General features: G+C 37.7%; 1 protein-coding gene across 5 annotated transcripts in view; it reads left to right on the top strand.

Annotated features, from left to right (window-relative positions):
* slmapa (sarcolemma associated protein a) overlaps positions 1-13985 on the top strand; it is a 68622-nt gene that overhangs the window by 24514 nt on the left and 30123 nt on the right. For 4 of the 5 annotated variants that reach the window (XM_088915433.1, XM_088915434.1, XM_088915435.1 and 1 more), the window contains exons 3-11: positions 65-137; positions 6561-6597; positions 8485-8547; positions 9155-9250; positions 10071-10142; positions 11196-11336; positions 11979-12116; positions 12513-12681; positions 13264-13314. In XM_088915433.1, the coding sequence (XP_088771559.1) occupies positions 65-137; positions 6561-6597; positions 8485-8547; positions 9155-9250; positions 10071-10142; positions 11196-11336; positions 11979-12116; positions 12513-12681; positions 13264-13314 (840 nt within the window). Of the gene's footprint in view, positions 1-64; positions 138-6560; positions 6598-7551; positions 7567-8484; positions 8548-9154; positions 9251-10070; positions 10143-11195; positions 11337-11978; positions 12117-12512; positions 12682-13263; positions 13315-13985 lie in introns of those variants that run through there. The other variant, XM_088915437.1, reaches the window with a different exon arrangement.

Below are 13985 nucleotides of genomic sequence, written 5' to 3'. Positions count from 1 at the left end.
ACATATGCTTAGGTTACACCTGTGCTTGTATCCCTATAATTTTGTCTTTGCTTTTCTTTTGTAGTTACCCATGGGTGCATAGTGTCTACAATCAAGCTCTTTCTACCAGATGGCATGGAAGCCCGGAGACGATCGGAGTGAGTTTCTTTCTTTTCTCCCTTTGCTGTGTCTGCTTTGAATATTTTGTTTCAATTTACGTATACAACATTTAGATCAAAACTGAATTCCAAGACAATGACTCAATTTTAGTAAAAAAACGTAGCATTTGTTTTGTACTCAAAAGTTTTTTTAAGATTGAGTTGGTCTAGCAGCTCCTGATGTTTAGCAATATTTTTGATAAACTTCTGAGACTGTTAAGTTAAAAGGGTTTACTTTAGCTTAAGGTTGTTAGATTTGCTCTTGTGTGTTGGAAGAAAAACTGCCACCTCATGTTCTCAGGTGTTGAGCTACAAGCACACTGAATAAAGGATGAATTCACAGAAATGTAGAGATAATGAAGTTTGGCAGCATTAAAATGAAGACTTAGTTCTGTCCTTGAGTATTATTGGAATGCTGTTACTTGAAACTTGTTGGTCAACTGTCCCATTAATTATAATGCATCGTATTCAGAAGCTTGACATCCCCTGAGTGAGAATAAAGACCAAATCTGAGTGTTTGTGCTATATTAAAAACAAGTAGAATTAAACCTAGTTATATGCACTTTGACACGATCACTGTATTTTAGCTTTTTTATTTATACTGAAAATAATCTAAGAATATAAAGGATCCTTCTTTAGTGGCCTAAATGTTAACATCCCTGACAGTTTGTGCTGTGTGCCCTGATAGGATGTCTCATTTGCTGTTTTTTTTTTCACCAATTTTGCCTTATTGTCTTCTAAAAACGGTCTTGTTTGGTGGAGTTAAAGGTCATAGTTGGATTTTTGTAGGACATGATGTGATCATTAAGTTGAGCAAAAGTATTTTGTCATTTATTAGAAGGGCGATCAGGAATTCAGACACCATTTGACTTATTTTGTGTAAGCAAACAGATTATTTTAAATTTAATTCATGTAATGCATAAAGCAGTAACGTTGTCTAATAATAGAACCAAATATATACATTTGGCTTTTAGTCGAAAATACTGTGCTTTTGGAGGTATTTTGACTTTGTTGATGCTAGAATACAGTGTGGAGCTTCGAAAGCAGCAGTGATTTAGGGGTCATCTTCCATTGACAGATGGTTTTTCCACAAGCGGCTCTTTTTGGCTGCAGATCTATAAGAGCTGCCAAATATGTGGAAACTAGGTGTGTGCAGAGTATCCAGTTTTCCCACTGTAATGCCAGAGGGGCTTCTTCAGAATTGCCAGATTATGTGTGGGGACATCCTACTTACTGAGATTAAGATTGTCTACTTGTAATTTAAAATGATCCCATTTTAAGTTTCTCAACTTGGGCTTCATACAGTCATACTCCTTTGTTAATAGTACAGCCATTTGATCTCATAATTAACTCATTCTCACACCTGTGCAAGGCATCTTATATTCAGAACAGTTCTTGAGTTGAGTATTTACATAGGTCACTCACCAGTAAGGGTGTTGGAAGCAAATCTGATCAGAAATCCAGTGAAAACCTTGATTAATGAGTTTTTCTTCAGTGTCCAGATTTAGATGAAGATTAAGTCATGGTAAAGAAAAAGCACAATGTTTTGTTTTAAGCCTCCATATTCTCCCTTTAACAATGACCAAGCGCTCTTAATCTGTGGTTTACTGTATACATTTTTCAATCCTTTATATATTTTAAAGTACATGAATATCACTCAAATGTATATACAATATTTTTGGGTAGTAGCTGTGCAGAATACAACAAAATACTTTTGATTTTTCCAGCGTCCTGTAAACACGGCCTGAATATGTGAACTTCTTGAATACGATTTGCGTTTTAGTTATCACTTTAGGTATCTTGTCATCAGGCTGCATGAAAGACATCTTCTTTTAATCTTGCCACTTCTTAGCATGCTTGAGAATGGCTGAGGTGTAGCTAAAACACTCTTGGGATGATGTTCCTGAGGTATTCTCATCAAATAAAATTGAAATATAGATTGTAATCCATAATATTGAGTTAGGTAGCATGTCAAAGGAATAAATTAAAAGAGGCAAAATGCTCTTCAGAGGAGATCTTAATAGTAACAGCAGAAAGAGGAAGCAGCTTTTTATGTTATTTACATTGTGTGTGCTGCAAATGTTTCCTCTAGCTGTTCTCAGTCTAGGCCTTTATGCCTCTTTAAAGAATATCTTGATTCGTCTTCTACCACTGTTAAGGAGCCCACAGCACTATGGCAATTTCAAGTACAACAACTAGAGATTTTACAAAAGGAAATGGTAAACACTTTTAGAAGCACGCTGCTCGTCGTTAAACAGCATTAGTCTTTGGAATGTGGCCAGAGCTATGGGCTGCAACCACAAGTGATGCTAAGAACTCTGTGGCAACGTCTGCTACTGCTTGTTGTCTTGTGGGAGGAGAGGACTAATTTATAGTCGTAATATTGCATCTAAGGAAAGGCTCTGAAACGTAACCAAGAAGGATATTGCATCTTTATCCAGACAGGGACTCTGCCCAGAATCCACAGAGATTAATTTCGGAGAGGAAAAAACATCACCATCTGCAGAAGATAATTCAACCACGCTAAGCTTCTTTTGATGCATTTTGTAATCTTCTCATATCATAAAAATTCTTACTTCTGACCTTGTTATTCAAATATCATTTCTTGTAAAATTATTCTATTCAAGGCAGTTTAGAAGCATATGCTTACTTATTTCTTATATATCCAGAAATATATTCTGGTCAAAAGATTTGATTGTCAAAAGTTGTATTAGGTTTTACAAAAATGCCAAAATGAGAGGCTGTTTGTTTCCTCTTTGCCTAGATGCCTTTTCTGCTTGCTTTCTGGCAGTGCACAGTTCTGTCATAATTGCGTGGAGTGTTTGTATACAAGCTGCTGAATGGTGGGACAAATGTAAAATCCTGATAGTTATCCCTAAGAATGCCCTCATTAAAATTCACTTTTTTCTGATTTATTTAAAGCTAGTGCTATAGAAATAGACTTATTCAGTAATTCAGGAAGCAATCAGAATTGGCCCCGCAATTACTTGTTTAAACCCCAGGATCTCTGCAAAGATTCCAGTACTTCACACTTCACTGTTCTTGGGTCTTAACTTGCCGAGATCCACAGAAGGACTTGCACATAAATTATTTGATGCTATGCTTTCCGTTTTGGAGCTGTAATTGCACTTTTCTGTTACTTGTAGATGTTGTCATTTTCTTTAAGTCATGTTAAAAACCATATTTAATAAGGAAGCGAATCATATTCTCTTAATGTGCATCTGTTTTGGGTCCAGAAGGGGTCATACATGTCATTCCAATGACGCAGTCTTTTATAAAATTAAAGTCTCAAAGCCATAAATGGGATTCTTGAGATTCTTCTTTCATGGAAAGGTTGTCATTTATAGCTAATTTGAACTGGAAGCTTGTATCTATAGCTCCAATAACATTTAATAGATCTACAGTATGCATGTATATTTTTAATGCTTATGGTTAACTTTTAATGGGTTTATGCAATAAGGGATATTCTGGGTTAGACTATGTTCAATAACAATCATATTAAGTGAGATTTGTATAAATGAAAAGGTTAATTGTGACCTTTTTTTTATCTAACCTTCCCAGCTAGTTTGTAGTAGGGTGTTGTAGAAAGATACAATGTGTAAACCCGAAACTTGTCCAAAAGCCTGTTATTTTATATGCACCATGCTTCTGCACATTCTTAAAATGTATTAGACTTGCATTACGACATCCATTAAGTATTGGAGAATTATTGTATTTATCAGATTTTTTTCAAATTAAACTTTTAATCTGCGGTTTCTGCCCAATGATTTCCGCAACTTCATGAGCTTCAGCATTATTTCTTCCGTCATCCAATTGAAGGCTGCACTATAGTAATTATTTTTCCTTAGATTTTAATTTAACTAGAAAGCATCACATTAAAAACTATCCAGCACACAGCATAAAATCAACAAGGATAACTTGCAAATCTGTTTTACAGAGTGTTTAATTTTTGTCCCTAAGGTTTCTCTTCATTTTCACAGTTGCTTAACAGGAAATGTAACCATATTGTGGTAGCACAAAAAACTCTCTTCGGACAATTTGCAAGAACAAATTGATGAGAATTATCCCACATATATATTCCCCAAAAGATTTGACTGTCCACAAACTTTTCAGTGACATATCAGGCAATGTTTATTAGAACTCAAATCAATAGTCTTAATCCAACATTGCCCAGTAATACTAAACCCTTGATCTTCACTAGGCATTAGAATTGTATCTTCACAGCCCTTGGAAATGCCAGTATCTGTACATTGCTGCATCTATGCAGTTTGAGTATTATACATTATACCCAGTCTTGTCACAGCTTGATGTTTCTAATGGAATGTTCCAAAACTAGTTTATTTTATTGTCTTCCATGTGCTGGGAGATATCTCTGGAATGTAGTACACCAGGCATTTCATGCTTCATTTTGCTAAATGTTAACTTGGGTCTAAATATTATGCTTATTTAACATATTCCATTCCCTTATATCTCTTTATTTGATTCAAACTTTTGAGCAAGATAGACTAAGGATAAACTGATGCCCTGAATTTGACATTGTGACACACATTTTTTATAGAGCTGTGAAAAGTGTGTGGTCTTTTGTAAAATGTGTATAAATACCTTTCAGCAATTGGAGCTGTCCCTTCCTGCTTTTTAGGAAAAGGATTTTTTTTTTCCTAAAACAATTCTCTAAAAAAAAATCGGTAGAGAAGAAAATCTCACAGAGAGGGTACATCCCCCAGGTTACTACCAGATTATTTAAGACGAAACAGGCACACTTGGAACATTTTCTGTATTAAACGCCATTTTTGCAAATTATCCCTAAATCTCTGCAAATGCAGTACTAAAGCTGATCTTTAAAAATGTCTCTGATCAAGTTTTTAAAAGCAGTCAAGTTCCAAAAAAAATCAGTAGGAAAAAGAAGTAAATAAGGTTAACTGGTAAATCCTTGGACTGCAAAAAGAATTAGTACCACAGAACTTAATCATACAGGAGATTCAGCTGAAGAGGAAAGTGAAGGGCAGCTCAGAGATCAGCATCTACAACCATCAGTCACATGAAAGGGATGTTTGTTCGTTATAGCTAGTATGCCGTCTGCTGGCAGATTTTTTTTATTCCATTCTCATCGTGCAAATGCAAAATTGAAACTTACTGAAGTGGAAGGGAAGAAATACTGGAGTTTGGACCTGTGAGTAGAGCTGAATCCATGTCTGAAATTCAAGGAATTTAAATGCTGGACCTGCTTTATTAAAAGACTATCCAGATGAGATGGATGGAACTACATGGTTAGGGGATTTTCTGTGCAAAATCCGTTCTTTTCACCTAGTGAAGCTCTGATCTTTGCTGCTTTAAATTAAAACCGACATGAAGCAGTGTTTGTCTGATAATACTTTGTACTCAAGTCTGCCAAAGCACATTAAGAATGGCTCTTGAGGGGAAAAAAAATTGAAATGATTTTCAAAACCAATGATAAGAACCACTTTTTGGCTGTTTTGACCCTGGTCATGTTATGCAGCTTAACATGAGTAATAGTGTCTGTGAACTAAGAATTAGGAGCCACTGTAATGGTCCTGCGGTTGAATCTTATTTTGGTATTTTCAGAACTTGGTATGTTCAGCAAGTTTTCTGGGCTGACCCAGTAAACCAGAACAGAATGTTTTTTCACTTCTCTGGGAAATAAAAACCATTTAAAGTTAATACCTCTTTACCTCACAGTATGACATTACATTTGCTTGGCTATTTATTTAAGCTGTTCTGTGCCGGTTAAAGGATTTTTTCAGATTTTATTAAAAACTATCTAGGGAACAGCTGAGAGACTGAAAATACACTGCTTTTAAAATTTGTTTGACTGGAGTGTTTCCATATTGCCAAAAAAGACATTGTACAGGAGCAAATTTTGAAAGCTTATAAGTACATTATAATAAGCCTGCTAGGTTTACCTTTGGAAATTTAAATCTGTGGAAAATATAACAACTTTGACACTTTTTATCAATTTGAACTTAATGTTTAAACTCTGACATTTTGTTTGCTGTTGATTTTATGTGAAGGTCTGTAGAGTTGGAGCTGGTCAACAGAATTTCCTGTGTCTTTACCGTTTTCAAAGTGACTTGGAGGGAAAAACAAAGCTATTTATCATTTCAAACTGATCAGTCTGAGTTCTATAATCATTTCAATCTCTTCCTCAAAGCCAGGTTGCTTGCCCATTGTTATGTAACTGTTGAATACCTCACCTATTCGCAGCATACCCTTTTAGAGTCAAACTCAGTACTGGGCAACTATCAAAGTTAAATATTTACTGAGGTTACGCAACTGAATGTAAAGCTGCCATTTCACTTTTATTTTTCATGTGTTGCCCTTGTAAACCATAGAAGCTTAGTTTTTTTGTTTGGTACACATGTTAAGATTGGACTAAAATTCCCTTTGTTTTTCTGTGTTTTCCAGTGTTATCCAAGCGCCATTACCACTTCCTGTTGATAAGGTAAGTCAGTCTCTGCAAGGTTGCCCTGTTTCAGGGTTTAACCTGTTTGGAACTTGGAACCATTTTTTTTGTTTGTTTTAGGAAGTTTAAAGAGTCTTCCTCTATATTTTCCTTGTATTTCCCTTCCTTTTTATATTTTCCCATTTCATTGGACCATGTGAACACATTTTCTCTCAAACTATTATTTGTCTTTTTAAACTGTGTGTACTTAAGCATGAATGAGCCTCTTTTCTTTATATAACTTCCAGTTTTAGTACAGTTACGCACTTATTTTCGCACTAATTATGATTGGACTTAAAGAAGACTTTACATATAACCTTAGTTTTCATTACATTGTGAATCAGGTACAATACAGTCAAACTGAAAAACTGGGTAGGGTAACAACAGAGCAGTGTACTTTACTGTGTGTCATACTGAATAACAATGAGCTACTCTGACGTCAACTGGGCTTCTTGGTTTTAATCTCAGCAGTGGCTCCAATGTGCCACCTAATGGCAGCTTTGCAAAACATTCAACAGATCTGACAGGCCATGGAGCTTAACCAGCCCCGTTAGAGCCACTTCTGTTCCAAAAGTCACAAATTAGTTCTCATATTAAATGCAATGCAGACTTCAACTGCTCATTGGATAAAAAGAAAAACTTGTCAAAGTATGTAAAAACAACAGGGCACACTGTTCCTGTGCTTCTGTACTGTAACTACTGTGACATTGTTTTACACTGGTTAAATGAGGAAGTTAATGCACAGTTCTTTCCTTTAATTTATGCCATTCTCTTCCTGCTTTGATCTTGCTATACAAAAAAAGCATTTGGTATTTGATGTATTGGACACAGGCAAATGTGCAGACGTAGTCTTGCTTAATCTTTATGTGGAAGTGGAGGAATTCATAATAGAACAGTAGATAAGATTAAAGTCTACATCGAAGGAGACCACCTGAGCTCCAGTACCTGGATCAAATCATGATTTTAAAGGTAATTATTGTTATGGTCTACTTATATATAGATCCAAGAATCTGCCTTTATTTAAGATGAGTTATGTTCTACAGTGCTATTTTATCTTCACCAGTATCATTGCTCTTGTCCTGGATTCCCACCAGATGGTGATGGAAGCCCATTCTCAAATTGAGGATTAAAAAGTACAGAGCACAGTCGAATCAGATCAAAGGCAAACTGAATATGTCTGATATCGGTTCCCGTTCGGCTTTGTTTTTAAAGATTGGCCCCAGTACGTGTTTGAACATTAAGTGTAAAAAGTTTCAGCAGCTGTAAGCAGGAAGAGAAACATTTTTTCCATACTTTATACAAGTAGGCATAGCTGTCTGTCCAGTGCATCCAATGAATATTCACATATGTGGCATAATTGTACATGGAAGCCAATGCAGCACCTGTGACTCTGGATTTCATAGTGTCTGTAAGGGTTTCACAATGCATGTAGCTCAATCCTTTAGGCTTGATGCTGCCAGTGGCTTAGCAGTTCAGAGCTTTATGTCCTAGCACAAAATAACAACCATATTGTTATAACCATTTGATTCATATTCAGTAACATTCCAGAACGGCTACAGTAGTGGAATACATGGGCTTCAGTTGATCGTAGCTGTATATTGCTTGTATTTCTGACCTTTTCTTAAAAGCAATGTCATTTTCCCTTTGTGCTCCATCTTATTAAACTCCTTTTCAGATTGTTCTCCAGTGGAAACCTGGGTGAACTAAACCTACTCTGGCTAGTTTTACATTTCTAATATAATCGTATATAAAGAGGTATTACCTCCGTACTTTTAACATCTGTTAGAAGTTGGTTTAAAAGCTTATCTGGAATTGAGTCTGAAATTAGTGTTATGAATATGTTTTGAATTTAACAGTGCTTGACACTTATTTCCTTTGACCCTGCAGGTTGCTGCTAATACTCCCAGTATGTATTCTCAGGAACTGTTTCAGCTCTCTCAGTATCTACAGGTATGGTGCAGTGTTGACCTCTGCTGTTTTTCTGTTGTAACAGCACTTTTTGTCCTTGGGTTCTGGTACTTTTTAACTGAATTACAAACTTTGCTTTAACCGTCTTATAAAAAGACTTCTCACAATGTTTATTAATTCCCTCCTTTTATTTTCAGTGCTGCATAGTTCTTGAGCCTTTTCTGTTTTTTATTAACTTTTAGACGTTTTGAGCACAGATCGACAGTCTGCATTTCTGTTTTGCACAGTGTGCTTTAAGCCTCTTAACATCTGCACAGCTTATTGTAATGAGATACCTTACTGACACTATGCATAAGGTGTGCCATGTTACCACTGGTTCAAAAGGAAAACTGTGTGGGTTTGTTCCCTTTCAAACTGGAATGTTTTGTCCATGTTCAACACTTCAAGAACATAGTACCTCTGGGTTCATTTATAATTTGGTTAGTTTTGTGCGATTAAGGAGCATCCGTTAATTCCTCATCGGAGGGAAAATGCACATAAAAAACAATACATAAACTGTATATGCAATCAGTTAAATGGCAAGGTTTATTGTTGCCCCTGGGTATTGCATTGCAGCTAATGTTTTGTGCGACCCTTTGACTTTGATTAGGAGGCCTTACACCGGGAACAGATGCTGGAGCAGAAGCTGGCCACCCTGCAGCGATTGCTGGCAAGCACACAGGAGGCCTCCGAGAGCAGCTGGCAGGTAACCACTGATACTGCGGGCTGTTTCACTGGTATACGCCGTCTGCACAGGCTGCTGTCGGGCCATTTTCATACCGGGCTGCAGTAGCGTTTATGGGTTGCGGTTCTGCTAAGTTCATTAACTGGTTGGATCCGTTGTAGAATTGGATCCCGTCAGGGAGCAACAGTTCGGGCTTAATTCGAGGTGCTGCAGTGCACCTTGAGCACTGAACTACACAGGGTCCCAGCTGCTATGAGGGAACTAAAATAAATGGGTGTTTTGAGTCTTGAAAATGTTCTTTTGCAAGTGCACGGACTTGACAAAATATTAGCAACCCCACGTCAAATTAAGTCTGTCTGAGGAGCAGGGGGTATACTTACTGTTTATTGCTTTTGCTTGCGTTTCCTGTTGATGAACTATTGCCAGACTGTTGGAATGTGCCTTTCAGCCCCCAACAGAGTTAGCCTCAATCCATCCTCAAATAAAGATAATCCTCCCACAGCATATGATGTGACCAGAATGCAAGTGTTTCAGACCAAAACAGAATACATATAACACCCTGCTCATCTTATTCTTACTGCTTTCAAGGGCCAGCATAGGATATTTCTAAATATTTTTGCCTGTTAGTGTGCTTTTTTCTGTAATAGATTTACACAGAAATCTCAAATCTACCATCTTATTTCTGGCCCATAGAAAAATTATAAACATTGTCCAGTGTGTGAGTATATACAGATTTCCATATAAATCGAAAATACTGTGCTTTTCACAAAACACAGCTTGAGGTCAGAAAATTTGTTGTGAAAATGGTATTAGATTGCTGATATGACTTTGTTTCCAACAGGCTTTAATAGATGAAGACAGATTGCTTTCAAGGTTAGAAGTCATGGGTAACCAGTTGCAAGCATATTCAAAAGTAAGTGTTATTTTTCTAAATTATCAAAATAATATGGGTATCTTGTATTTGAAATCTGCCATTTAGAGTTATTTAGTATCCAGATGAATAATGCCTAACATGTAAAATGGTAAGATTAATCTGAATGTGCTTTAACGCGGATGTTTTTTTAGATTGGGTTACAGTTTTTTTTAATCTTTTTTTCTTTATCGTGGTACATAGTATATGCATAAACAAGACAATGACAGATGTTTTCACAATATTTTAGCTTTATTCAGTACGTTAGGCAAAAATTGCTAGGTATGGGGGATTTGATTTTAGAACATCTGTTCAGATAGCTCAGTATTTAGAAAAAAAAACATCCTGACACTATTGATTTCCCATATTTACAGTTTGAAAATATTTGATTTGTTCTTTGGTTAGTCTTTCATCCAGGCATACAGTCTTGGTTTGCTGAAAATTAGAAGACAGCATAGCTACCACATATGTTTGAATTATTATTTCGCATTCAGATTTGCAGAGTTTCCATTAGAAACGAGTTACTGAGATTCAGGCCTCTACTGCTCTTTGTATGAGATGTCCTTCTGGTGTCATTACCCACATAAAAGTTAGATTGTTTCAAAGCCAGTGTTGCCAGCAGCCATATCACCCTGCAACTCACAACTGGCAACACTTAAGCTAAGCAGGTGTGAGCCTGGTCAGTACCTGGAAGGGAGACCTCCTGGGAAAAACTAACATTGCTGCTGGAAGAGGTGTTAGTGGGGCCAGCAGGGGGCGCTCACCCTGCGGTCCATCTGGGTCCTAATGCCCCAATATAGTGACGGGGACACTATACTCTAAACAGGCGACGTCCTTCGGGTGAGACGTAAAACCGAGGTCCTGACTCTCTGTGGTCATTAAAAATCCCAGGGTGTTTCTCAAAAAGAGCAGGGGTGTAACCATGTTTGAGTGGAGTGTCCAGAAAAGCGCTATATAAGTGTAAGCGATACATTAATTAATTTAATTAATTAAAGCCGGTCCTGAGACATCTTTGCTGAGTTTCCACTTGAAAATGGTGTCACTTTGTGCTTCCAGAACCAAACAGAAGATGGCATCCGGAAGGAGCTGGTAGCCTTACAGGAGGACAAACACAACTATGAGACAACAGCCAAAGAGTCCCTGAGGCGGGTTCTTCAGGAGAAAATCGAGGTGGTCAGGAAGCTGTCAGAAGTGGAGGTTAGTATGACCTCCACCAGCTATCACTGCTTACTTTCGCACTGCAGAACATGAAACCTGTTACTAAATTTTTTTCTTGTTATCTAAAGAACGGCACCTCTTGTAGTAAAGTCCATTTTATGGTTGAAAATTGTTTATTTAATCATCTTTAATGCAACAATGGCACAGAATAAAGAAGTGAGTTTCAGGTGTAAGACCTCTTAGCAAATGTAGGCAAAATTACTCTCAAACGTCCACAAAACGTGTTCCTGGATTTCCTTATCTGTGTATTTTGCTTTTTGAGAGAGATTTGTAAAATGTGATGAATTAGTTTAGAGTGATGCATTCCCCACCTACCAGTTCTAGTAAGGATTTTTATTTTGTACTTTGCATATGAAAGCAGTTTTTTAATTAACTTTCCATATATGACCTGCTCGATCCAAATTTCATCCAAGTGAAGGGTTTTCTGTCACAGCAATTGGAAAAGTATTGTAGACAGTCATAATGAGTCATTCTTTAACAGTTAATATTGAAGATCAGATTTCAATGGTGGGTGATTTATAGTTCTGTTCTATAAAATACTCATACTGAAGTAGAAGTACTACTTAATCAAGTATGCAGCAAAGTAAAAGGAGAGTTGTAATTGACCACTTTGCGTTTCAGCGGAGTCTCAGTAACACTGAAGATGAGTGTACGCACCTGAAGGAGATGAATGAACGCACACAGGAAGAGTTAAGGGAGCTGGCTAACAAATACAACGGCGCTGTTAATGAAATCAAAGACCTTACTGACAAGTTAAAGGTACGTGCACATGTGGAGGGCACTCCGATTAATCACAGACGGTTAGGCAACTGGTGTGAGAAATGGAAAATGGATGCAGGCAAGTAGGTTTGTGAGACAGATAAGATGAAGTATTTGCAATATGATGAATATGAACAGCAAGGTCTGCTTCGAAGACCTGGGGGCCCGATCTCGGCTGGGGGGCCGATCTCGGCTGGGACCCGAGCTGGGGGCCCGATCTCGGCTGGGATCATCAACAAAATCTTTCCGAAATTTTGTTGACGAAGTGACGAAGGTGATGTGCCTTTGCAGCCCTTGATTACACAGGAGCTGTGGGATTAGGAAATCAGTGTTAGCCTCCATGCGCCGATGTGGTGTGGCAGGAGCGCGTCTGACCCTGGCCGTGTGTCTGAGCAGCTGGCTGAGGGGCGGCAGGAGGAGATCCAGCAGAAGGGGCTGAGCGAGAAGAAAGAGCTGCAGCACAGGATCGACGAGATGGAGGAGAAGGAGCAGGCTCTGCAGGCCAGGATCGAGGCCTTGCAGGCAGACAACGACTTCACCAACGAGCGGCTCACTGCTCTGCAAGGTAACTTGGGCACAAACCTTGAGGCAAACGGAGCAGCTGGGTAGCATGTGCACGTTTTAGAATTAGAGAGGAAAAACTTGCTGGAAAGCAGAAAGACACGCGGGTGGTTTTAACGTTTTTTTTCCTGGTAGTTAATATATAATCCGGCTTTTATCTTTCGCAATCTACTATTCCCCGTTTTCTAAATTGACCTGGCTCTAATCTGAATGTGGCCCTGCAGTCTCGAAAAGTAATTAAAGCATCAATATATGCACTGGAGTCCAAAGATTAGAATATAAGAAAGGGTACAAAGAAGAGGAGGCCATTTCAGTAGTTAATTGATTATCACGCTGTTTTTTGAAAGAAACCAGGGTGCTGGCTGGGAAGCTTGTACAGTATCCCCACAACCCAGATTACAACTGATAAACCTTCACAGATCTCGGGCTTGTTCTTTGCAGAGCGACGTATGTCCAAAAAAATAACTTCAAAAAATGTCGTTTACGCCTGAGCATTTGTCATGGTTTTCAAGCTTTAAATACATTGCAGCTGAGAATTTAGAAATGGCAGTGATTTTGAGTCAAACTGTTTTTTTATTGTTTACAGTACGATTAGAGCAACTTCAAGAGAAAAGCATAAAGGAAAACAACAGTTTAGGTGAGTCTGGGTACTATGAAAACGCCACTTAGAATTTCTGTTTTCTTACCACATCACCTTCCAAATACTAATTTTGCATGGCAGCTTAATTTATGTGCTTTTCTGCATTGTCTTGGTCCACAGTCTTGCTTCTTTGCTAAATTTGATTCTGTTTTACTGAGATAGGTAGATGTTTGTGTGTAGATGGAACTAAATCAGACCAGCTTTTGTTGAATATTTAATAACTAAAGCGGAGTTTTTATAATCTCTATCTTTGCCTTGTAATCTCTTTGAACCTGACATAGAACAGTTTAGGGAATTGTGGGGTTAAGAATTTTTTAATAATACTTAAAATGTCATAGAGCTGCACATGCATGTGCAGTATAGGTGCAGTGCCTTGAAAATGTCTTCTCCCCCTAGCAATAATATTGCATTCTGATTAATAGTTTGAGTGAGCAAACTTTAACAGGTAATAAAGCCAAGTGGTTAAGGCAGTATATAGGTATTCTATAGGTTCGTAAGTTTAATTCTTTTTTTCTGGATGGTGATTCTTAGAGGTGGATTCTAATCGAGGTTTTCAGCCAGAGGTACTGGTATAAAACAGAATGGGCTTAAGAAAATACACAGTAATTTCAAGGGAGCCCTAGTTCTACATAGAAGTAAAGCAACATTTCTGATTCATTTTTGCTACT

The sequence above is a fragment of the Atractosteus spatula genome, chromosome 5 (assembly GCF_055471065.1).
Source record: "Atractosteus spatula isolate fAtrSpa1 chromosome 5, fAtrSpa1.hap1, whole genome shotgun sequence".
Classification (NCBI taxonomy): Eukaryota; Metazoa; Chordata; class Actinopteri; order Semionotiformes; family Lepisosteidae; genus Atractosteus; species Atractosteus spatula.
This window is presented reverse-complemented; position numbering and strand designations above follow the sequence as displayed.